General features: G+C 43.9%; 3 protein-coding genes across 9 annotated transcripts in view; all 3 read left to right on the forward strand.

The window, feature by feature from the left end:
* Positions 1-6,190, forward strand: part of MYOM3 (myomesin 3) — a 40,746-nt gene extending 34,556 nt beyond the window's left edge. Inside the window, exons 2-5 of the mRNA XM_066638748.1 lie at positions 1,349-1,385; positions 2,903-2,925; positions 3,846-3,901; positions 4,753-6,190. Of these exons, the coding sequence (XP_066494845.1) occupies positions 1,349-1,385; positions 2,903-2,925; positions 3,846-3,901; positions 4,753-5,028 (392 nt within the window). The 3' untranslated portion in view covers positions 5,029-6,190. The remainder of the gene's footprint in view (positions 1-1,348; positions 1,386-2,902; positions 2,926-3,845; positions 3,902-4,752) is intronic.
* Positions 6,191-10,356: 4,166 nt separating this feature from the next.
* On the forward strand, positions 10,357-13,682 carry LOC136661691 (fatty acid-binding protein, liver). The gene is made up of 4 exons (XM_066639064.1): positions 10,357-10,423; positions 11,753-11,925; positions 12,593-12,682; positions 13,581-13,682. Exons 1-4 carry the CDS (start codon positions 10,357-10,359, stop codon positions 13,629-13,631), a joined length of 381 nt encoding a protein of 126 aa, XP_066495161.1. The 3' UTR covers positions 13,632-13,682.
* Positions 13,683-16,152: 2,470 nt separating this feature from the next.
* Positions 16,153-24,183, forward strand: SRSF10 (serine and arginine rich splicing factor 10). Of its 7 annotated transcripts, none has more exons than XM_066638895.1 (6): positions 16,153-16,309; positions 19,183-19,287; positions 20,779-20,882; positions 21,558-21,720; positions 22,007-22,060; positions 22,194-24,183. In XM_066638895.1, the coding sequence occupies exons 1-6, from the start codon at positions 16,239-16,241 to the stop codon at positions 22,489-22,491; spliced, it is 795 nt and encodes a 264-aa protein (XP_066494992.1). In that variant the 5' UTR covers positions 16,153-16,238; the 3' UTR covers positions 22,492-24,183. The 7 variants fall into 7 exon arrangements, with proteins under 7 accessions (XP_066494992.1, XP_066494993.1, XP_066494994.1 ...); XM_066638896.1 differs by having other exon boundaries at positions 22,010-22,060; XM_066638897.1 differs by having other exon boundaries at positions 16,153-16,303.
* The last annotated feature ends 1,425 nt before the right edge of the window (positions 24,184-25,608 follow it).

Raw genomic sequence — 25,608 nt, forward strand, 5'->3', positions numbered from 1 at the left:
TTATCAATGTCTGTTGGTCAAAATGGTTAGACAGAACCTCCATGTTTGGAGGCAGTGTACCACTGAAGACCAGCTGCTGAGGAAGAACAGCAGAAGAGGGCTATTGCCTTCATGCGCTACTTGTGGACTTCCCACAGGCATCTGGCGGGCTACTGAAGGAAACCATATAATGGCCGTTGCGGACCTGGCCCCGTGCTGCCCCGGGGCACAGGACTGCAACATGCCAGCCCCTACTGCAACACATCGGCCCCCCCCCGGGATACTTACCCAGCTCCATATGGAGCTTTGCACCACATTCCTGGGTGCTCCGAAAGCCTTCTGAGGCCTCCTAAGCGCCATTAAACAGTACTTCCAGTTTTCCAACAAAAACTGGAAGTACTGTTGTGCTCCGGAGGCCTCAGAAGGCTTTAGGAGCACACACAGACTCAGCACCAGGCTTTGCTTGCCCTGGAAGGGCTCTGGAGGGTGGGCCGTGGTGACAGTGGCAAGTGCAGCAGTGCCACCCCTACAAGCATGGCGACTGGGGCTTTTGCCACCCTGACCCCCCCCCCCGGAGCATCACCATATGATGGTTTACTTCAGTGATTTTTTTTTTTTACAGGTATTTATATACCGCCTTTCTTGGTCGTCAGATTTCTCCTCAGACTTTATTCAAGGCGGTTTACATAGGCAGCCTACTTGTAAATCCCCGTAGGGATTTTTACAGTTGAAAGAAGGTTCTATCTTTCAAGAACCACAACAATTCAGATGTTTCTTTCTGATCTGGTTTCACATTCTGGCCTCCATCCTCCCACGCTCAGAGCAGATGGAATAACTCGGCTCAGCTTGTCAGCTGCTTCAAGGTGGCCTTGAACTGGCAACCTGCAGGATGTTATCTTCAGGCAAACGGAGGCTCTACTCTCTAGACCAGACCTCCTGCCCAACCAGTTTGCTGTGTGGCACTGGTGCAGCTGGCTGAGAATTCCCGCTCTGTGCCCCCTCCCCCAGTTCCTTTTAACTGCAGTCCAGGTGTATGGTTTCAATTTCTGTGGGAATCTTCCTTTCCATAACAAAAAGAATAAGGCTCTGGGACGCTGGTGGCCCCATTCCTTGGGGTCAGGCTGGACAAATGTGCTCCCTTTTTAAGGGTGCAAAATGTTCAAATAATAGGAAATCTATTGTGTCTGACACTGTTTTAAATATTTCTGTAATTGCCTTAACACTTAGCAACTTACGTTAAAAGGAGAAAAATCTTTCCTGGCTATGAAGAAGAGGGGGCTCAGAATGCTAGTTTGACCAACTATGTTCATGTTTCAGCAGTAGAGGAAGTCACCATTCATTCAGTGCTAATATTTCTTATTTTTTGTAGCTTTTGATGATGCGCTGGCTGAACATCAAAGACTCAAGTGAGTTTCTGCTCTCCAAATTCCTTCCTTCCAACAAAACACTAAATGGTTTTATAGGGACACAATGTCATGAGAGAAAAGGGCGTGCCTCCCTTCAATATCGTGCACTCTGTTCTTTCTGAGCAGGCTCTGGCCAACTGAGGGCCCGATCCTGTCCAATTTTCCAGTGCTGGTGCTGCTGTGCCAATGGGGTATGCACTGTGTTGGAGAGGCAGTCACAGAGGCCTCCTCAAAGTATGGGAACATTTGTTGCCTTATCTCAAGGCTGCATTGTGGCTGCACCGGTGCTGGAAAGTTGGATAGGCTTGGGCCCTGAGTGTGTTCAGTAAAAACTGCTGAGGCTGCTTCCCTAATTGAACTTCATTCTGAGGCAAGCTTCTTCCAGGCCCAGAGGAAGGCATAGCTCAAGAACTACTGGTTCCTGAGGCAGCACAGCAAATGCTTCTCTGGTGGCGCACAAGTCACTGCCTATGCCCTGTTTGTTCTGCTTCCTGGATTTGAAAAGGAAGAGGGGAACTGAGCGGAAGTGTGGAGGAAAGTGGTGGGATAGAGCATCAGAGTTCTCTGATGGCATCTCTGGTGCTCTAGCCCACCACTCTCTTTTCCTCCACACTTCTTTTTCCATTCAATTCCTCTCTTTCTTTTTGAATCTTGGAAATGGGAGGAGGTGGTTTTATGAGCCCAATAGCTGATGTGGCTTTGTTAGGACTGTAATTTTAGTTATGATGCATTTCTGTTAGTCATTTCACAGTGCAACTGTTGCTGCTTATGTACCAAGCTGGTGTAGTGAATTATTGAGTTTAACTGGAGAGAGGTGGATAGAAATAGCCGATCAGTCATAAAAAGTGCCAGTCTGGTGGGCAGAGCAAGGGAACGTCCACTGGATCCTGCTGGCAGCACCAATGCTATAGGGTAGTGGTTCTCACTCCTTTAGCACCAGGACCCACTTTTTAGAATTAGATTCTGTCATTACCAACCAGAAGTTATGCCTTGACCAGACATCAGCAAGTAGGAAAATTTTTTAACAATCCTAGGCTGCAATCCTACCCACACTTACCCAGGAGTAAGTCCCATTTACTATCATTGTTAAAAACATATACACAGTAGCCTGTAAAAAGTACAGGTCTGCAACATTTCCCCAAATGCAGTCACATACCATGAGAGCATCAAGTCTAATATATTAAAAATAAAATATTGAAATGAATGGGGACCCGCCTGAAATTTGCTCGCAATCCACCTAGTGGGTCCTGACCCACAGTTTGAGAAAGACCGCTCAGCGGAAGCCCACCAACCATAATGAATCCAATTGCAGCTGGGGGGCTTGGTCAAGTCTCCCTCTCCCTCTCCCCCTCTCCCTCTCTCTCAACCTGACTTACCCTGCAGGATTTTTGTGCAAGTTGAATGATATAACCCCATGGAATGGGAGAAAGGATCCAGATCTATGACCCCTGTACTGTTAAATACAAATTTAAGCAGTAAAACCCTTGATTAACTTTGATTTAACTTTTCATTTTCAGGCAAGCAGCTATTGTGGAAGAGCGTAAGTACAGGAAAGCCCATGCTTTATCAATTCCAACCAACCCACCCAAACCTCATGCTAGAATGTATTATTTTGTAGTCTCACTTTCCTGAGCAGTGGGAGGTTTCAGGGGAGTTTCTTTTCTTTGGGAAAGCACTAAGACCTTGCAGTGTCTTCACAATACAGTAGCAAACCCCCCCCCCCCCCCAATCCATGGGCCTGGTTTCAATTGTTTCAGTTTTACACAGACTGAAAATATTCAGGGAAAATTTTTTCTGCATTTTACTGGCATGACTTGATGTCTCCCTCCAGTCTCTCTCCCTCTGGAGTCTCTCTCCAGCACTCATTCTTCTGACTTACCCACTGTCTCCCCATTGGTTGGAGGCGACTGTGCGCTCCCTGGTGCATAGGAACCACTGGAAGAAACGGCCAGGACTGAGCAAAGTGGCCAGTGGGAGTAGGGGAAGCTGAAAACAGCAACATGAAAAGTTGCAGGGAAACTAAAATTGGTTTAATAAGTTGCACAACCTAAAATTGGGTAAGGAAAAGTTGCCCAAGTTAGGTTATGTTGGTACTTGGGCAAACAAAAAAATATATGCCGTATAGGGGGTTCACATGGCACCCAGTGTAATTGACCCCCCAGCCCCTATTAGCTATGCCACTGGTTCAGATTGCAAGCTCTTTTGCTGTGTCTCTTTCCTCTCCACTCTGTATGTCTAAGCTTCAAAGGGCACTGCATTCTAAAAGCTGGACAGGTGTTCCCAGCTATCAAGAATAACATCTACTGTTTCCTCCCTTCTACTCCCAATTGGCCGCAAAGCCAGCCAACTAGCAGCCATAATCCTATTAATGTATAAGCTAAGTAGATGCTGCTGTTTTGGCAAGAAAAAGGCAGGGTGGACAATGAATGAATTAATAAATGACATCTCTTTTTCTGCCAGTTCGAGCCAAAGTTGTGCGTGGCCTTCCAGATGTTGCCACCATCATGGAGGATAAGGTAAGATTAGCTTTGGGTAGGCAAATCCTGGGGCAAATAATAAGGGGGCTTTCTGAGAACACTGAACTGCACATGAAAGCTATATAATTTTAGGACAGTATACATACAGCCATTTTTCCTCTCTCCCCCCCACTCCATTGCCATTGCTAGTGGGGTGCAAGCTGCACGGGGGGGGGGTGACATCACTACTCGCAAAAATTGTGAAAATCTTGGTATTTTTGAATTATACCATGTTATATATCATTCGATGTGTGATTTCATGCAGAATGCAATGAAACAAGCCACGTTGAAATATCTCTATTCTATCAAAAGTTATAAGCAAAAAACCAGCAGGATGGAGCAATGGTGCATCATCACACCCACCGCCCAGGGCATTGCCCTGCCCACTGCATGGGAGAAGGTCCATCATGGGGGTGACGTGCCGGCCTCCCATACCTGGTGACACAAACCCTAGTGGCGCCACTGCCCTATTCCCCTTTCTACTTTCTCACTGCAACAGGACCTTACCATCCCTCTGATATTTGACATCTCTCAGCATACATGAGACACAGAAAGAAAGGAAGAAAAATAAAAGAGGACTAAATTATGTACATTGGAAGGAGTTGTGTTAACTGAGAACAGTTATTCTGTGCAGGAAAGATGTAGGAATTCCTAGGAGAGAATCCTGAGCATCTCTGCCAAACAGTTCCTAAGATTACTTGGGGAAAGTCATGGCCATGTTGTAAAACAGATGTCATTTTAGAATATAGATATATGCTTCCATGAAAAGTCCTTTTTTTCCAAGTGCATTGCCTTCCTCTGCATTCCTATAGCTAACAGTGTCTTTGTTTGTGTTTTTGTTCAAAAATCAGACTCTGTGCTTGACATGCATCATATCTGGAGATCCTTACCCAGAAATCACTTGGTACAAGAATGAGAAGGTTATTACGTTCCAAGATCGGTACAAGATGGAAGTGAAAGGGACGGTGATCACGATCACCATTGAGAATGTCTGCAGTGAGGACACTGGGAAATTCAGCATCCATGTCAAGAACAAGTGGGGCTCTGAAACAGGCAGGGTTACTGTCAGTGTGTACAAGCGCGGGAAGGAACCAAAAGAACTAAGGGATGAGCAGGCTTTAGTTTGAGCCAAGCATTGGTCTGGAAACCTCGGTGCAATCCCAGAGCTCAATCAAGGTCTGGACCGTGTACCATACCAGTCATTTAAAAGGTATTGCTGTTGAGCTTCTCACTTCCTCAGCATTCAAACACTGGGACAAATGTTCTTTGGGCAAAGTAGCTGGAGTCCCCACACCTCTCTTTTAGAAATTAAACACTGGAGAGAAGTACTTCCCCATCCTCCTAGTAAGTTCACTATAGAGTCTACTTACATTCTGTCAATATTTCTTAGCACAAGATTTAAAAAAACCACACAAATTATACACAAAGTAAGGACAGCAAGTCCTCACTTAAATCATTTCGTTATAAAGTTGATGAGGGAAAAAAAATCAATTCCTGGCCAGGGCCACTGTCTGGAGTCTGCACGTTCTCTCCATGTCTGCGTGGGTTTTCTCCAGCCCAGAAAGCTCACATTTATTCAATTTGATATTAGAAGTGTTTTGGATCTTTTTTTAAGAGTTTGGCCATGTTTTTGTGACCAGGAATAATGCTATAAGGACTTATCATTAGCCTTCAATAGTAAAATTGGTTTTCTTAGAAGTAGTTTTGCTTTAAGCTGCAGTTTCCAAGATCCCATCCACCACGTTAAGTGAGGACTTGCTGCAACTTGTACGGAAGATCTTAGGTCAGTAAAACCCACCAAGGTTTGCAATGTGAAGTCAACATGTGTCGACTTTTTTATTAACATTATTTATTAACATGTCGACATTATTAACATCTTTATCCCACCTCTGCTCCAGGAAGCTCAGGATGATGATATGTAATTCTATCCATTGCTCCCTGCTCCACTCCAATTTTACCCTCTCAACAACCCTGAGAGGTAGGTGAGGTTGGGATGTAGTGACGGGCCAAAGGTGGCCAGCAAGTCTTGTGGCTAAGCAGAGAATTGAGGAAGGGTCTCCCCAGTTCTTCACAGGCTACCCACCACACCACACTGGCTCCTCTACTAATGTTAGTAGTAAGTAACCCCCTCTGGATTTAGTGGCTGGTATCTTGAGGAAGGTGGCTTGCATGAACAGGGATTCATTTATCTCCTGGTGTGATTATCAAGAATCTGTACTTGGCTGTTGTGTGGTTTGTGCAATACCTTCATAATATATGCTCAATAAACTGATAAAGGTGGTAATGGTACCAGAGTGATTATAATGTGTGCATTCTAGAGCCACCATTCCAGTACATCTACGGGCTGTGGATCGGAATAAGGCTGACCCCGTGTCTTCCAGTTTTCCTTCATTTCTGCAAGGGCTAGAATAAAATTGCATGGTTTTTTTTCTTTCCCACTCTAAATGAAAGCCCCCCAAAATACTTTCCTGAGTTTTGTGCATGGCTGTGCTCTTCTCCCCCTGTAGCAAAGAGCAAAGCCCTTGTGACAGAAGGCAACAGACTCTTTAGCACATTGGCTTAAATTTTAGCTTCCCAAGGTCAGCACAAGCAATGAGAAGTTACAACGGTAGCATTGAGCAAAAATGCTTGGATGCTGGTGAACTTTTCCAGCATTGCAGATGCAGTCTCTCAGCAACTGGGCTTCAGTGAAACAGGAAAGATCTCCGAGAAAAAAAAGAAAAAGAAATGTCAGTAGATGTGTTTGCAATGTGTGGGAGAGATGGCAAAAAACACTAAGGCCAAGGCTTCTTACACAAAGCAGCTATCTCGACCCTACAAGAACTTGCTAAAACACAGCATGGTTACTAATGGTAACCAATCATAAAGCCACACACTGTTGCACAGTCTTTAATGTCATAAAGGAGAAGATGCTTTTGCTATGTGTCCCTGGAAGCCCCACACAATGTGGAAATCTGGAATGTGACAAATAATGGAGTTCTCTGGGGCTGGATTGCCACATGCAAAATATGCCTGGAGGATGCACCAGGAACTTTTCCAGCATTGCAGGAAGATGGGTGGATGTACCCTATTGGAGCTGAATCCCTTGAGCTGCAGCAGAGACAAAACACTGGGTTGTATCCTAAGCGTCCATTCCTCCTGCAAACTCTTTCTGCCAGAGGAAGGAAACCTTTGGGTCCAACCCACTATAAAGGCTAAGATACAGAATATGCTTCAAGCTTAGGAGCAATGGTTTGAAAATGCCCTTTCACATATAATACATGCATGCCTTTTCTGTCCCCAGGTGAACTCTGAAAACACAGTTTTACAGATCACCATTAGGCTCTAGTTGGGGTCAAGTGAAGCGGTAGCTGTGGATGTGCCTATGGACTCAATCCTATCCAGTGGGGTGTGCACAGCATCCTGTGGTGGGCAGGCATTCACAGACACCTCCTCAAGGTAGGGGAACATTTGTTCCCCTACCTTTGGGTTGCATTGCAGTTGCACCCATGCTGAAAAGTGGGATAGGATTAGACCCTTCATTGGCTAGCATCAGCACCAACCCCTCCAAATAATCAGAGCAGTTTTGCCACTATTTTTTTTTTAATCTGTAGGTTTCAAAAAAAAAAAAGGTGAAAGATTAACATTCATACTCTAGTCTTGTCCTCCGTTCATACAAGTAGGTCAACTTAGGGTTAGACAGTCATGTCTATCTCCCACCATTGCAGAGAGGTCAGCAACAAGGCTGCATGCGTTTACGGAGAAAAGCATTATTCTTCAACTCATCTGTGATGACTTTTAAGAGGCACAGTGTGAGATGCAGAGCTGGATATGCTCAGCAAAGTAGGTCAGGCCCAGGAGGGCATGGACTCTGCTTGAATGAAGAAATACTACAGCAAACAAAGCCCTGCAGGCCTTGCCAAAATTAATAAACCCTACTTGGTCCTAGAGTGATCTTTCATCTCTATGCTACTGGTCTGTGCCAGAAACAGAAAGTGGCAGGCCCCTAGGTGTGCTCTAGGGTGCACCTCTCTTGGAAATCAGTGATTGCACTCCTATGAGCATGAATCCTTCTCACCCTCCTTCTTGCAGGGTAGTCTTTTATGCTACCACCCCCAGAACCACCTGTGGTACGTAAAGCATGTCTCCAGGTCACCAGGTAGCAAAGCTTCTCTAAGCTAGAAGATCATTGGCTCTCTTTTGAGGTTTCTTTTATGCCTATGTTCCTACAAATAGGCAAGCTTATAAATTTTCCAGTGGACTAGAAACATATGAGGATGCAGCAAAACAGATGATCTTCATGGTTCAAGATGAAAATGTCTGTGATCAGGAATACATCCCAAGTGCTGGATGCAGGCTGCTGCCCCCAGCACTTCCATGTTTACTTGATTAATTTATATCCCACCAATCGGTAAAGGTAGCTTATCACACCAAATACGTATAACTCATACATTTGGTTTCAGCCAGAACTGGGGAATTGTCATAAGAACAAGAGCCCTGCCTAGTCTGGCTTCCTGTGTACCTCATAGTGGCCCACCAGATACCTCTGGGAGCACACAAGATAAGAGACCTGCTTCCTGTTGCCAAATTTGCCCATTTACCCATCATGCATTTACCCATCATGATTTGTAACCTGCAATGGACTTCTCCTCCATAAGAATTTTCCAATCCCCTTTTAAAGGCTTCTAGGCTAAGTGCCATCACTACGTCCCATGGCAAGGAGTTCCACAGATTGTCCTTGTAACTACCACATCATTGATATCTTTTACAATTATTATTCGATTTCGAGAACCTTTATTGGCATTAAAACAAATATTAAACAGGAAACAGGAATACAACAAGGTTCTGTTCACAACATAGAATTCAAGTTGGTGGAACGCATGGAGATATTTTCCTTATAACGGCTAACAAATAGTCAGCAACCAAATCAGTGGTAGCCACAGAATTATCTTCCAAAAGGGAATGCAGGGAATCATCAGGTGAACCAGAGAAGGCAGACAGAATTGGATCTAGAAAGGTATCACGGAGTGATAGAAGAGCAGGGCAGTGACACAGAATATGAGCCACCATGTCGGGTTCCAGGGAGCAGAATTTACAAAACCTGCTATCGAACGGAACATTATGGAATCTTCCCTCGAGAACTGCGGAGGGAAAAATATTGAATCTGGCTAGCATAAAAGCCCACCTCTTACTTGGATTGATTAGTTCCCTAAAATAATTGGCAACACGGTCGGAAGATGGTAATAGGCCAAAATAATGGGGGGAGCAGGTGGGATTGATATTAGAAAATAATGACTGAGTTTCGACTTCAAAAAGTCTGGACTTGATGATAGAATGGGCCTGATTGAGACCAGTGTCGGCAAGTGATTCTAGGGTGCTATCCAAGGATTGAAGTTTGGCTTTGAAGAGTCTGAACCAAATGGAGGTATAGGAATCTTTTAGGAGTTCGTAGAGAAGGGAATCAGGGTGGGAATTTAAATGAAAACACAACCAGCATTTGAAGGCTAAAGACCATGCCATGGTGGAAGGGAGATGGATCCCGAGTTCCAAGGCCATGGTCAATAACCTGATTAAATTTGGCATGCCCAGGATGCGCATTAAACAATTATTATTCTATACACAATTCATAGAATTCTTACTTTCTCCAGCTCTCTCCCTTTCAATGTGTGGTCATCATCCTGGCTGCACTCTTACACCTTCCGAGCCTTCATAGCAGCTGCACATCCCACCTTGGCAGGTTCTCAAGATTTTATCTGTCTCTTGTCAGCTGACTTCACCACACTGCACACACTTCACATTCCTTTGAGAGCTCTTTCAGTGACTATTGGTCTCCCATCCAAGGCTGATCCTACTTAGCATCTTCAGGCAGGGCTACAGGTCAACCTGACTTGTGAGCAGGCAATGCGATGAGAAAGCCTGCACCCTCCTGCAGGTACTGTATCCCCACCAACAGCTGAAGGCGGAGGTGAATGAAGTGCCAAGCAGCACAGAGACTGGGGGAAGGTGGAAAGAAGGTGAGAAGGGGGCATTTCTGAGTGGTGGAGGGCAGAATGCGGAGTAGATCAGGCCTGGGAGGTGGCAGGAACAATAGAGAAGGTGAATTATCCACTCTGGAGCTTAAGAAAATGTGCAGATATAACAATCAAAATGAAGAAAAAAAAACCTAGGGGCAATATCCACTAGTAAAACTTCAAATCAAATCAAATTTTGAGACTTTCTATCTTAGTTCTTATCCACCCCTGTCCCTTTGCTGTTCCTGTGAAGAGTCAACTGAGGTTTTTCCATGACACAGTGAACGAGAGGTTATTTCCACACTGAACAAATTCAGGCTTAATTATTGTTAGTTAATGGCTTAATCATTGGCAACTTGAAGTTGCAAAGGCTGTGGGATTCCCCCTATATAAAGAGCATCTGAGATCCTGCTGTCCTCTCCTCCAGCCAGCACTGCCCGTTCCGTCATTGCCCAGGTTCCAAAAATGGCATTCAATGGCACGTGGCAGGTCTACGTCCAAGAGAAGTACGAGGAGTTCCTGAAAGGGATCGGTAAGCAAGATCTGAACTCCAGAGTGCAATCGGGGGGGTCTGATGGGGATGCCTCCCCTTTTATTTGACTTGGCTGTGCCATGCTGCATGTGAAGAGGCGCAGGCAGGACAGGACAAGGTACGATCAGAAGCAACAGTCCAATTGCTATACAAGCAACAGACTCTTTGGCACTGAAAACATTATGGGATTTCAGATATTGGCTTACAATAGAGTTGCTCAGAGTTAGGGTGTTTCAGCATTCGAGTCATTTTTCATTTCAGCTTTTTGCCACCTACCCCCAGTTTATAGCTGAAATCATCTTGGCAAGTAAGGGTGCCATTTCAGGGGTTGCAGTGTCCCCTCCTACAACAAACGATGCATCCAACCAATCAGTGGCGCCTAGCAGAGCATTGCAATGAGGATGTACATCCAGGCATGTGTCTGAATTGGCCTAATGCACAGCAGCCTCTTTCCTGCAGATCTCCTTTCCTGGATTCAGGCGATAGTGTTGACCAGTAGAGAACTACAACTGCTAGTTAGAATCCAACATTCCATACATTCCATCATTACATACAGTTAAATCACATCAGTCTAGAGACTTCTCCTAAAACCCAAAGCTCTTTCAACTACAGACTGGCCATTTTGCTGCACCTTTCACTGAAAATAGAATATTTCCAAACAAGAGAAAGTGGCCTTTCCACACAACACATAATTAATCTGTGGAACTCACTGCCACATGATGCAGTGACAACCACTAACTTAGATGGCTTTGAAAAAGCACTAATTTGTGGAGGGGGACACCGACTTATCAGTGGCTACTAGTCATGATATTTACGGTATCAAACAGGATCTTTGAGGAAACATCACTCCCTACATCGTGTCGCCCTGCGCCTGTTCCAGACATGCCCCTGTTTCTGGAATGACTCCATTTCAGAGCCATTCAGATGCAGGGAGGATGTGTGGGCCCAATTCCCAGTGACCAGCGCTATACGCTCCCCCCTCCTGCAACGAGCCTGGGAACCACCCAGAGCACCACAGAGGAGGATTGCATTGCCCCAAGTAACTCCCCCTGCATGCCACTGGCCCATAATACCCTCCTGTGGCCTGGCACCTGGGCCTGGGTCTCCCCAGCCACCCATTTCATCCAGTACTGGATGGTTATGCTCTATCTCTGGACTCCGTGTGCTTCTGAATACCAGTTGCAGGGGAGTAACTGCTAAGGAGGGCTATTGTGCAAGCAGGATTCTGGACTTCATGGCTTTTGGCCCTTTTTATGTTTATCATTCCTATCTACAACATTCTGATGTATGTTGTCTAACAAAATGCGTCTGTCTGTCTGTCTTTTTCAGGCTTGCCAGATGACCTCATCAAAGCTGCCAAAGATATTAAGCCCATTACTGAGATCCAGCAAACTGGGAATACTTTTGTCATCACATCCAAAACTCCCAACAATTCAGTCACAAATACATTTACTCTAGGGAAAGAAACAGAAATGACCTCCATGGATGGGAAAAAAGTGAAGGTAAGGAACACCACTGCAGATGGTGTTCTCTTAGCTACTGGCTGAGCATTCAGGTGCATCTGCATTGCAAAGGAAGGGCATCAGTGCCCTGGCTGCTTCCATGAAGGGATTCCTGGAAACTGTTAGCATTGCTTTGCATCACCAGCAGAGGACACTACATCCTTCAGTAGAAAGACAAATCCATGTCTTTGGATGGCAAGTCAGTTGATACTGACACCGATTTAAAACCAGTCTGCGATGCAGCTTCAGAAGAGTCAAGCAGCAGAGGCTGTCTAAGGCTGTCAAAGTTCACAGCAACTTTGCAGGGTTGCTGTGAACAATTCTGGGCAATCAGCGGTCAATGGATGGTCACTGCTCCGTAGTGACTGGGGCAAGGAGGTCTGAAAACAGAGGCTTTCAGTCTGGATTCCATTCTTGTTGCTGTTTCAATGAGACAGCCATCCATGTCCCACTGCATTCTATGGAGAAGTGGCTGTTCATTGTAATGGGCCAGGATTGCACCCACAATGGTTCTTTCAAATCTCTGGGTATATTGGATATCCTTCACTCTGGTACAACTCTGGCTTGTGTTGATCATATCCCATTTGCCTTTGGACCCCTAAATGTCAGCTGCTTGTTCATTCCTTGTTCAATAACTGGGTCTGTTTATTTTTTTTTATGTTTTCAGTGCACAGTAACCCTGGTAGATGGGAAGCTGATAGCCAAGGCCGACAAATTCATCCATGAACAAGAAATAATAGGCAATGAGATGCTGGAGGTAAGTAAATACTGATATATTAGGAGAAAGAGTTAAGAAAGGGTTAATTAATGTTTCAAAATGAGGTACTACATCTCCAACCTGCCTATATCCCTCCCATTAGTCTTCATTCTCAGATATGTGACAGACTGTTACCAGGGGGTTCAAATTCAGTGTTTTATTAATTATTATTTGGCATCCATATCCTGCCACTTGGCCCTACAGAAGTGTCAGGGAGGATTATAGTGAAGGAAAGACACTCTGCACATATTTGCACATTATGCAGACACATTACGATTTTTACATATTCTAAGGTCTGATCCTGGCATTAGAAGCAGATTCTAGTCTAAGCCCTGGTAGGCCTAAGCTAAAAATAAATACTGGTAGGGAGAAAGTCTTTCACTGCTCTTAACCCAGGGTAGTCCCAAGTCCCCTGACCGCCTGAGTCAGCGAGCCAAGTACTGACTCTCCTTAAACCTAGGGATGTGCCAGCCTCTGCTCCTACTCCCAGGACTGGAAGAGGAAGAGGGAGACAGAGTGGAAAAAGAAGCGTGGAGGAAAGAAGAGTGGTGGGCTAGAGTGTCAGAGACCTTCTTGATGCACACCTAATTGAAAAGAAGGAACACAAGAGAAAGGGGAGAATAGGATAGTGCTACTCATAGAACTGGGCTAGAATGTCTCCTTTCTTCACCAGCAGAAGTGCAACTGAGTGAGAAGGTGAGCAGGCAGGTAGACAGGTAGGCAGAGGGAGAACCTGAAAGTCTGCCACCTAGAAATACTTACCATCCAGTGCCATCTTGCCATCACCTTACACCTCCGCATAGAAGAGCCAATCCTGTGCTTCATGTTGTTTAGAGAACTTTTAGATGTGTTAGTTACCAGCAACTTAGTGATGTCTTTTCCAACTTCTTTTTCACAGACTATTACATCTGGAACAGCAAAATTCACCAGAAAAAGCAGAAAAATTTAAAATACGGTGGGAAAAGATGCCCTGGTTTTGTAGGTGTTTTTATGTTTTGCAGCAAATAAATGGTACTTTCTATCAGTGGCAATGATTCGTTTTCTGTAGTTTGCTACAGTGTTGAAGGAAATCAAAAGAATAGTTGCCATGTTAAAATTGAGAAGATTTTAGGAACTGGGGTTTTGAGAGTCTGCTAAGAAATCTCTCTTAGATATCCTTAGCAACATCATAGAACTACGATTCCCAGAGTTATTAATCAGGGAGGCATGAAAGCTAAATATAGTGGACCCTCGGTATCCGCGGGGGATCTATTCCAGGACACACACCCCCCCCCCCACAGATACTGAATTCCACGGATAATAAAATCTGCAGCTGGAGGGCCTCAGAAGACCTCCTGGACATGACCAGAAGTCCTCTAAGGCCCTCCAGCCCCTGGTTCAGCATCCATGGAAATGCTCGGATGCCAAGCCCTCAGATAAGGGCCCACTGTACGTCTGAAAAGTGGTGTAATGTGTAGTGGTTGTTGCAATACCCTGCCGCCATGTATTTTTTTCTTAGCATGTATTTTTCTTAGCATGTATTTTTTTAAATACAGGATTAATTACTCCAGTCTGATTTTTGACAGCATTTGGCTTTTACCATTCATTTTGCGTAAGTGCTCAAAGAAGCATTTCATGCATGTTATCTTAGCTGTCCCTTGCAAGATAGGACAGTGTTATTAACAGCTTGTATTGGTTTACTGAAAGTCACACCAGTGACCTCACTGCTGGGCTGAGATCTGACCTAGGTGATTATGCTTCACAGATTCCTTCATATAAGCAGGGCCAGAGAACCCACAAGGTGAAGTGGCTGCTCTAAGCAGTGGGCTGGGGGAGGTGACACCCCACTCTTCGCCCAACCTGCAGATTGCGTGGCTGATCCATCCCACTACTACCCAATCTTCCTCCTCCTCGCTGTCCTTGGAGAGCTAGCAAGAGGAGGAGGGAGGGAAGGTTTACCTCCTCTGCCAGCGCTGCTGGGCTGCTGGTGAAGATCAGGGCAGCAGAGCTAGTGGTGCTCATGCTTGCTACACACCATTGCTATCCTGGAGAGCTCTCCAGACACCACTGCCTGCTCTCCTCCTCAGCCAATTTTGGAAGAAGAATACAAACCAGACAGCCAGAAACATAAGGTGAAGCAAAGGGAACTGAGGCTGCAATGCTATCCACACATTCCTGGGAGTTAGTTCCATTGACTATGATGGGACTTACTTCTGAGGACTGGGCTGTAAAAGAAGCTACGGTACACCAAGAAATCCTGCAATTCTTGAAGACAAGCAAGTCTGGCTTAGGCCATATACGGACAGGGAAGTAGAGGAATGCATGAACATTTGTGACAATGAATTCCATATAGAGGCTGCGTCTGGTGCAATTGATGATGAAACTAGAATGTGAGATGTCACTTCAGAATGAAAATAGAAATGTTTCTGTCACAAGATTGTATTATGGGATGGGCTCGTGGCGTGTGTGTGGGAGGGGGCCTATACTGAGAACAAAATTTGATGCCTGGCCCCTGGCAAGAGAGCAATGTGAGTCCAGGTTTTACAGAATTATACACTCCACAGTTCCATGGCTCATTACACCACAGGTTTCCACACTTTGCCCTCTGGCAAAAATGATGAATGTGTCACAGGAAAGGGAAGGTGCAGCTCAGCATGAAACGGTTTAAAAAGCTGCATCTGATCACATTCCCTCTTCTATACAATGGTTCCAGGTAGAGGCACTCTGTCCTTCATTTTATCTGGTCGCCCTAGACATGCACTGAGGCTGAGCTCCTTGTTGAGGACTAGTTCCTTGAGAAGGCTAAAGTCCTGAGGCTTCCAGCCACAGCACCTTTGTATCTGGTCCCCCTACTTTGACATGGTGCACATCAGCAACAGTTCCCCTAAGCATGTGCAGAGTGCCCCTCTGGGGAACAAAGTACCTTTCTTTTCTTTATTTAATGCCAATGAGGAATGGAGGAGAAATAAGGACGAAGGAAACAAGCAGAAATAAAGTCTTAATGATCTTTTTTAAAAAACAAACTTAGGCCTGTTGCCCATGGCAACGCCCTCACAAAATGGCGGCACCTCAAAGCGCGCGCTCTTTCGCCCCGACCGTTATTGTTCTCTGGGTGCGCATGCGCAAGAGCCTATCCTGGAATCCCTTGAGGAACAAGAGAAGCAGGGGGTGGGCAGGACGAAAGCGAGCAGCCGCCGCGCCTGCGCACAACGCCTCAAGTGGCTCGATAGCGCCCCCACAGTCTGCGTTGAGCGCATGCGCACCCTCTTCGCCCTCGGGGAGCGAGCGACGTCTCCCGCCAACGGGTGGGGGTAAGGGGGGTAAGGCCAGATCTCGCGGGAGTTTGGCGGGCGAATCTCGCGAGAGTTTGGCACACGCGAAGTCAAGTCTCGCGGGAGTTTGGCCCCCAAAGCGGACGTGAGCCAGGTCTCGCGAGAGTTTGGCGCACAAGGCGGATGTGAGGCAAAATCTCGCGAGAGCTTGGCCTCAAGGAGGACGCGTCTGAGGCGGTTTTCTGTGCGCCTCTGGGTGAGAAACAGGAGGGTCATCGCGGAGCCTGTGCGGCTTCCCCAGCGCCATGTCTCGCTACCTCCGGCCTCCCAACACTTCGCTCTTCGTGCGGAACGTGGCCGACGACACCAGGTGTGTGTAAGTGAGGGGGGGCAGTGCGGCGGGTGAGGTGGGGGGAGGCCCGGATGGAAGCCTGAGAGGGAGCGCGAGCCACGGCGCATGCGCAGAGCACTCACGCCTTGGCGGGCTTGTGCGCGCGCCCTCCCCTCCCCCTCTCATTGTCCCCTGGCTGCGCAGACCACGTGTCACCAACACTGGGGGCAGGTTGCGGTGGCTCCCACTGCAGCTGGGCCCCCTGCCTGGGGCGGGGTGGCAGGGAGCACGCACTGGCAGCCCCTGAGAGAGGCCTCGCCTCTCACCCCCTTCCCTCCAGCCACCCAGGCTAGTGGCATCCTCTTGCATCATGTGGCAGGGAGTTCCACAGGTGCATGAAGAAGCATTTCCTTTTTTAAAACTTCAATTTGAAAAAAATATATTTTATTTGAAAATCAGTATTTTATTTGAACAAATTTAATTTTATTTGGAAATTAATTAATTTTTATTTTATTTGAACAAATGTAATTTTATTTCATAATTAAAATTGCAACTTTATTTGATAATTTGCAGCCCAGTCCTGTCCACACTTTCCAGAGAGTAACTTCATTTATTTTATTTTTCACATTCTTATACTGCCCTTCCTCCAAAGAGCTCAGCCTGCCCTGAGCTGCTCCCCTCCTTCTTGTCCTCACAACAACCATGTGAAGTAGGTGAGGCTGAGAGAAAGTGACTGGCCCAAGCTCACCCAGCACTTTGTGGCTGAGGGGGTGTTTGAAACCTAGGATTGTCCAGGTCTAAGTCCACCTCCCAAACCACTACACCACCCTGGCTCTCATTGACACTAATGGGACTTGCGTCTGAGTAGGCACGCATAGGATTTGGTTGTAATAGTATGCTTTCAGCATACATGTCAAAGCAAATAGCAATCCAAAAAGCTTACCAGTCAAAGCAATTGCCAAGGCAGCCTTACGGGGCCTCCATGATAAAATGTACAGTGCATCATAATGATGGGTGGGAGATCACATTATAACAAGCCTTTAAAATAGTGGTGTGCTACCTTTCTGTGCAGGTTTTAACATATGCCCTGTTAGCACGGCAGCATCAGCACAGGAAAGTTAATTAGTTTAATTAATTTAATTAACTAGATTTATAGCCTGCCTTTCTCCCCAAAGGGCACCCAAAGCAGCTAACAATCAATAGATAAAACTGATAAACTGCTAAAATAAAGATAAAACTATCAGAGATAATGTAAACAGTGTAGACCAGTGTTTCTCAAATGGTAGGTTGGGATCCAATTATAAGTGGTTCCCTGTTCATTTCAGTATTTTATTTTTAATAGGTTAGACTTGATGCTATCATGGTCTGTGACTGCATTTGGGGAAATGTTACAGATCTGTACTGACAGGCTACTATATATATATGCTTTTAACAATGATAGTCAATGGGACTTTATCCTGGGTAAGTGGATTTGATTGCAGCCAGGATTAAATTTTTCTGCTTGATGATGTCACTTCAGTCATGACATCACTCCCAGTGGGTCCTAACAGATTCTCATTGTAAAAAGTGGGTCCTGGTGCTAAAAGTTTGAGAGCCAGTGTTGCAGACAATAAAAACAGTATAAGACAGTTTGATAGGATTGGGTAATCAGTGTAGGAAGCAGTATTATGTTTGAAATGCCTGCATGTGTATTGTTAAGAGCATAAGAAAGAGCCCTGCTGGCCAAAAGCTCATCTAGTCCAGCTTCCTGTTTCACAGTGGCCCACCGGATGCCTCAGGGAGCACTCAAGAAAACCTCTATTATGGTGCCCTCTCTTGCATCTGGCATTTTGAGGTAGCCTACTTCTATAACTTGTGGTGGACTTTTTCTCCAGAAATTTGTCCAGTTCCCCTTTTAAAGGGATCCAGGCCATATGCCATCACCATATCCTGTGACAAGAAGTTCCACAGCCTAATTACATGCTGGTTAAAGAGTAGTATAGTGTTCTACACGTGGCGGGAAAATGCAGCAGCCTTAATGTTCTGTGATATGCAGGAAATTGCACAGTGTTGAGCTGTTACGAAACTATGTAAGGCTGATTGGGGCAGCAAAGTCACTGGGGCAGATCAGGCTGATTGGGCTGGGAGTGGGTCTTAGGATTTGACCTGCGCTGCTGTGGCTAATTATCACACATTTAGCACCAGGATACACTTTCAGAATGAGAATCTGTCAGGACCCACCAACAGTGACATCATCAAGCCCTTCTGCATCCAGTCTGCCCTACCCACCTCAGTGACATCATCAAGCCCTTCTGCAAGCCCTTCTGCATGTTGGACCCACCAACAGTGACATCATCAAGCCCTTCTGCATCCAGTCTGCCCTCCCCACCTCCGTTCTGCACTGCAGCCATCCACTCCCCCTCCCTGCCCCTGGCTACCGCAAACTGCACCTCTGTGAGGCTGGATCTGTCCTCTGGAGTTGGCACAGGCCTCCACGCCAGCCTAGCCAACTCCCGAGTTGGTATAAACATGCTTTACTACATGTTTGCAACACCTAGGAGCCCATGCAGGTTGCCTGCTCCGACTTAACTGCCTGTTTGGATTGCTCTGCTTGTGGCATGATGGTATACTTTTTGTAGTTTCAGATCTCTTGCTTTAGGATAGAGGCTGTTAAAACTGTAATAATGGAGGAAGAAAGTCTTACACGCTGATTTAAACACATTTTTACCAAAACAAACCAAAACTTGTTTACCAAAACAAGTTCTTTTGATTTAAGTTTCCACGCAGCATATTTGAGGTTGGCTTATCTCAGAATGGTGCTAGGAAACCAGTGTAGTTCCAGATGGTGAGTCACCAAAATAGGGTCACTATGTTTATGTAGCCTTGTTGTTTTTATGATAATTAGTGAAGACATACAAATGTTAAATGTTCTTTTTCAGGTCTGAAGACTTACGTCGTGAATTTGGTCGTTATGGTCCAATAGTGGATGTGTATGTTCCTCTGGATTTCTACACTCGCCGTCCAAGAGGATTTGCTTATGTTCAATATCCTTTCTTCAGATGGCTGATTAGTGAGGGGTGTTGAAGGTTGAAATTCACGTTTGTGTATGAGGTAACAAGCCTAAATGAAAAAGCTGTTTTCTTTGTTGTATGTAATGTCATATTGTGGCATGTTCCATTTCCCCACAGATTAATATCTTACAGATTTTCATATCTCCTCAAAACATAAACCATATCAAGTAAAAATGTGCTTTTTGTTGCAGCCTTAGACTTGTGCTTCTAATATTGAAATGGCATTTGTTGCTGCCTCCAAAACCTGTCTTTGCAATTTTAATATAAGTGGCATTGATGATAAACGTGTTCTTTTGCTTAGCAAAATGTGGCTGATAGTTACTGTTTAATTTCATAGATTAGAATAATTTGATCAAAAGAGGATTTATATAAAATGAGGTGAAAAGTCTTGTTTTGATTATTGTCCCCTAATTTACTGTCCTCTGTTGTTGCCTCAGAGTGTAAAGCTGTACAGTAATGGCGACCCCAAAGAGAAAGCATGAAAGAACCTTTAGAGTAGAGTTCAAGAATTAAGGCAAGTAGACAAGCCAAAGACCTCTTAAGGATCAGGCTTGAAGAGAAGGGAAAGTTTGGGAAAAGAAAAGATAAAGAAAAGCTGGAAGAAGGACAAGCCATAATGGGAGACAAAGCTTCGCTTTATCTGCAAATGGGGCAAAATGGTTGTTTTTCAAAGTATAAAGATAAAGCCATCAGTCATTTTTGACCAAGCATCTCATGACAAGTCCTTCTGACAAGCACTTAAAGAGTTAAAGGTCAAGATGAAGTTGAATGGTGGCCAAGATTAAAGGAGCCATACCTGATGTATCCTACAGAATAAGAGCTGTCCTCTTGCTGCTTGTGTAAGTGGTTAACCAATCCATTTTTTCTGGTTTAGTTTAGTGATGGGCCCTGTAATAACTTGCTTAATGTTAGTGGTATCTTTTTAAATGGAGGCTTATAGGTTCTGTTAAAATATTCAGGTCATATAGAGAAATGTGGAATATGAGTTAGTATATTGTAGCATCTGACTAAAACTTAATTTTCCATTGTGCACTTTTATGATCAAATTTAATTTTTTACTGGCTTAACTTTTAAACTCCATAATGGAAAGATTGATAAAACGTCACTTTTAGCACTAGTTTCAACAGCAAAGTGCAATTTGTTTAGTATATTAACAGAAACCTGTGCTTACAGAGAACAAAGCAAATTTTCAGGGAGAGAGACCATTTTTTATATATCAGTATGTGAGAAATTTGGCATTCCTTAACAATAAAATTTCTTTCATTTACATTTGCCTTTATTTGCTACTCTGAAATGAGACTTAATGTTAATGTCAGCTAATTTTTGTTATGCCATAGAACATGCCAAAAAACAATTAGGACAAGTTGGTAAACAAGGGATGTGTGGTGACATTATGAGAAAGCCAAAGCTTGCTAACTATAGCTGTAAATACCTCAAATTTCCAAGTACCTTAACATCTAGCACATTTGAAGATGTCCGAGATGCTGAAGATGCCCTTCATAATTTGGACCGGAAGTGGATTTGTGGCCGTCAAATAGAAATCCAGTTTGCTCAAGGAGATCGGAAAAGTATGTGCACTATCTTTCTAATTTGTGTAACTTAATCCTTCATTAGGAAATGGGGTCTTGAAACATAACACAGGGCTATGTATACAAGATGTTGACAAGCTTGTCATACAACTTAAAAAATCAGGTATGTACTCTTGGTTTTAGTATTGAAGATCTTGTGCTGACAAGAATTTATGATGCCATTAATAAAATACTATAGGCTTGGTTGAAATTTTATAAAAGATTTGACTTGTAAATGTGAAGCCAGATTAAAACAAATTTATAGCAAATGCTGAATGTTGCAGCTGATTGTAATCCTTCGTGCCAGAAGCTTTTAGGTGTACTGGTGCTTAGCCACCAGGATTTTTCCAGCCTGCAAAGAATGTCAGTATAAAACCTACCACATAATCAGCTCAAGTGACTATGTCACTTTCCAGAATTCTTTAACCGATAGAGAAAACCTTCATTCATGACCATCTGTTGTAGTTGTGCGCACTTAAAATGTGCACTGGGCATGAAAATAGCATTAGCTGAATTCTGAAATAACCGTACATTAGTAATGTTGCTCCATTTAATGAATGAATATCCATTGGTGGTGGGCTGTCAGTTCTGGATTCTGTTGTCTAATGCTTTTAATATTGCTTTTAAAGCAACCAATTGAAAAGTAATTTTAATAAGAATTGCTGTTTTCTGCAGCACCAAACCAAATGAAAGCCAAGGAAGGAAGGAACGTGTACAGCTCTTCCCGTTACGATGACTATGACAGATACAGGCGCTCTAGAAGCCGCAGTTATGAAAGAAGGAGGTCAAGAAGTCGTTCCTTTGACTACAACTATCGCAGATCTTATAGTCCTAGAAAGTAAGTGTAGTACTTGGCTTGACCCATACTGCCCTGTAATTGAGAAGATAAATCACATTGACTGTTTGAAGCCTCTAGACACCAAGTCACCTTTGTAATAACACGCATGGAAGTTGTCCTGCTTTGCATGCACCTTCAGAGCAAACATTATCTGAAATAGTCTGTGCACCATTGAAGAAAAATGGAAAGCAAGTGCTCCTCTTGAGAAACTTAACTTAGTTGGGGTGTGTGAGAGAGATTCTAAAGGTATATGCCACTGTTTACTTTTTCTGATGTACCTTTTTAGCAGTAGACCTGCTGGAAGACATCGCCATAGCAGAAGTCGTTCAGATAATGATAGGTAAACACTCTTTTTATAACGCATTCAAAATTGGACTAGTGTGTGCCTGCGGCAATGAGCCGTTTTAATGTGCGATATGCCACTCCTAGCAACTTGTCCATGTTCACGTGTATTGTCTTCCTCTTTCTGCTAGGTTCAAACACCGTAACCGATCTTTTTCAAGATCAAAGTCCAATTCAAGATCACGCTCTAAGTCACCACCCAAAAAAGAAATGAAGGCTAAGTCGCGTTCTAGGTCTGCATCTCGCACTAAATCTAGAGGCGCCTCTAAAACGGAGTCTAAGACACACTATAAGTCCAGCTCGGGATATGAAAAAGAACCAAGGAGGAAAGAACCAGCTAGATCCAAATCTCAGTCAAGATCGCATTCTAGATCTAGATCAAAGTCCAGGTCTAGGTCCTGGGCTAGTCCCAAGTCCAGTGGCCATTAAAATGTCCCTTGTTCTTTAGGTATGTGTCATCCAGCTACACAGTTGAGTTATGATGCTGCAACATTGCTTAAAATAACTTTTGTCAGTTTTCCCTGTAGCAGGCAATTATTACAATTAAACCACAGAGAATGTTATACAAAAGAGTCCACTTTGTTAAATGTCATGGGCAGCTATTGAGGTTCTTGTGGTGTCTCTATATTTTTGTAAAAAAAACAAACCTGCATTTTTATGCTTCAAATATTGATGGTACCTTGATTATGACCATAACTTACAGCATTGTCCTAATCTTATCCACAAGGGAGTGTGTCCTAACAACTGTGTATATTTAGATATTTAAATTGTCCAATAATTCCTGCTGTACAGCTGGAAAACTGGACAGCTATAATGCAACAATAACTACTGTGACATAAATTAGTAATTTCAAATTCCTGATCTAAAGGAGGGGATTTGTATTCACTGTGCCCATTTGTTGCAAGATGACTGACTCGTGGGGCATTGTGAAAAATACTGAGGCACTCATTTGGTCACATTGGAAGTGTTGGTGCTGGGAGATCAGCCAAGAGAGATTATTGTGAGTTTTGTCAAGATTTAGGTGCTTCTCCTTGACTAATATTTTTACCCTTGTGGGGTTAGGGGAAGATTTTCAGTTAAAACAATTAAGTAAACATGTATGCATTGTGGTGTATCTTGACTTTTAGTGAGCAATGGACTACGAATTGCTTAGGTTTCTTGCTGCATAGATGCAGATAAAAACAGATTAGTGCATACAGTGTGTAAGAACTAAAGGTTTATGCCAATGACTTGATAGGCAGTTTATGTATCCATAAGTACCCATTTCTAGCAGTGTCTCTAATGGTAACTGACAACTTGAGTTTACATTCAGAACCCTACTAGGTTGGCAAGTTTCAGTTTATAATCCTTGTTCCCTGAATAACTAGTGCTTCATTTGCAGTATAGCACATCTTGCGTGCATTTACACAATGTGAAACAGAGCTGTATCCTTTGCTTCTCTTTTGTGTTAACACAATATCTAATCTGAATATAAAATGTTGCCATGACATAATCTCAAAGTATTCTCTGGAGAGAGCACTATGTTGTATTACAAACATTGTTTTTCTACTGAAATGTGAAAACCAGCCTCCGATATCTAATGGTCCCTTACTTCTAGTAGGATAACTGAATGTTGATAAGATGTTGGTTTCTATAGAAAAATTTCCAATTTAAGTTCTAGGTATTCCAACAGGGCCATTCAGGAAAGTAAAGCTGGCTTCTTTAGTGCTGGCTGTGGAACATGTCTAGGGGGTAATTCTAGAGCCTTTGTATATTTGATAGTATTTCTAACTTTTGTTTACTGTTAAAGTTCATGTTCTGCTATGCAATCATTTATATCTGCATTTCTTTAATTTTTGTAGACTTCTCCCTGATGTATAGTTTGAAACACGAAAGTGTATGTAATACTGTAGTGTTAGTGTGCGGTCAAAGGAAAGTTGTGGAAATAAACTTTGTATTTCCTTTCTTATAGAGGCTTCTAAAAAGGTATTTTTATATGTTCTTTTTAAAATATTGTGTACTACTTTAAAACATCAGTGTTTTGATCAAGGTGAAGACACAGCTTATTCTGTGCTTGCTGTAAATCTAGCAAATATGCTGTAATAAAAGAAATGAAGGTGAGCCTAGCTCCACTGAACTGTAGTCTAAAAGCCTTAAGTTTGGTATTTGAAATATCACTGGTCTTGAGTCCAAGGGTAACAAAAACGTCCAATAGATGTCACTGTCAAAACTGGGTAACAAGTTGTACTGGGTAGAAGATGCAAGATGTTTGACATCACAGTATCCTTCAGCATTTAGCCTTCTGGGATGGTTTGGCAGAGGGCCACCATCTCAGTCAAGGCAGGGACTTTCACAACATGCAACTACTGTTCTAGAAAACTGACCTAGTAGCTTCAGATCAAGCATGTAGCTCTGATCCCTTAAAGGGGGGGGCAGCAGTGTGATTTGCAGGATTGTGCTATGGCCAGGCTATTTCCAATTTACCAAATGGAATGCTGGCCTCTGGGAGGGAGGGCTTGGGGAGCCCTGTAGGTACCTCTGCAATACAGTAGTGAAAAGCTCAATTAAAATCCACTTCTGGTTTGAGAACAGGAAGTGGCTTTCAATCAATTTCTTTTATTAGTAGAGGCTTGGGGCCCCCTGTAGAGGTATCTGCAGGGCTCCACCCCCCCAAGCTGGTGCTCCATTTGGCAAGTTGGGGGGAAAAAACCTTCCCCCTGCTTGTAGTAGGTGTCTGCCTGATAAGGAATGAGGCTACCTTTTGCCATTATCACAGGGCATGATGCCAAAAAAAGCAAGTCTACTGTTCTGTGGTATATTTGGCCATTGTCCTAGGATAGTCCACTGTCAGCTATCTTAGTTGTGCCATAGTATCACTTAGTACCATAGTATCCTTAGTACCAGGACCCACTTTTTAGAATGGGAATCTGTCAGGACTCACTGGAATTGATATGACTGGAAATGACATCAGGCAGGAAAAATTTTTAACAATCCTAGGTTGCAATCCTACCCACACTTATCCCAAGAGTCCCATTGACTATCATTAAAAGCATATACATAGTACATAGTAGCCTGTTCAGTACAGAGCTGTAATATTTCCCCAAATGCAGTCACATACCTTGGTAGCATCAAGTCTATATTGAAAATATTGGAATGAATAGGGGCCCACCTGAATTTGGTTCTCAACCCACACTTTGAGAAACACTGGGTTATACTGTCTAACTTATACATGGAAATGTTTTTATAGACATTTCCCATCAGTATAGAACACCAGTGCCCTCTTATACTGAGCTGACATAAGTAAAGCAGTTCTCTCTTGCACCTGGCAGGCCTGTTGGGTAATGTGACTAGTATGCTTATAGAATCATACCTACAGCATTGACCCTAACTCCATCCCATGCATCTTATGAATGCAAAGGCACAGAGGTGGTAAATTTCCATGTCCGCCTCTTAGAGGTGACTTTGGGATGAATCCTCTGGTTTACAAAGGGCTGTGTGCCTTGATTAGTGCTAGAATGGAAAACTCAGAATCCTCAAGCCAGCACATTTGTGGCCCACCTGGTGATG

The sequence above is a fragment of the Tiliqua scincoides genome, chromosome 10, assembly GCF_035046505.1.
Source record: "Tiliqua scincoides isolate rTilSci1 chromosome 10, rTilSci1.hap2, whole genome shotgun sequence".
Taxonomy (NCBI): Eukaryota; Metazoa; Chordata; class Lepidosauria; order Squamata; family Scincidae; genus Tiliqua; species Tiliqua scincoides.

Excerpts from the sequence above, each read along its gene's own strand:
- LOC136661691 (XM_066639064.1), top strand. The coding sequence starts at position 10,357 with ATGGCATTCAATGGCACGTGGCAGGTCTACGTCCAAGAGAAGTACGAG. Across the intron at positions 10,424-11,752 it reads GGAGTTCCTGAAAGGGATCG|GCTTGCCAGATGACCTCATC; the intron begins GTAAGCAAGATC and ends TGTCTTTTTCAG. Across the intron at positions 11,926-12,592 it reads TGGATGGGAAAAAAGTGAAG|TGCACAGTAACCCTGGTAGA; the intron begins GTAAGGAACACC and ends TTATGTTTTCAG.
- SRSF10 (XM_066638895.1), top strand. The coding sequence starts at position 16,239 with ATGTCTCGCTACCTCCGGCCTCCCAACACTTCGCTCTTCGTGCGGAAC. Across the intron at positions 21,721-22,006 it reads AGATCTTATAGTCCTAGAAA|CAGTAGACCTGCTGGAAGAC; the intron begins GTAAGTGTAGTA and ends GTACCTTTTTAG. Across the intron at positions 22,061-22,193 it reads AGTCGTTCAGATAATGATAG|GTTCAAACACCGTAACCGAT; the intron begins GTAAACACTCTT and ends TCTTTCTGCTAG.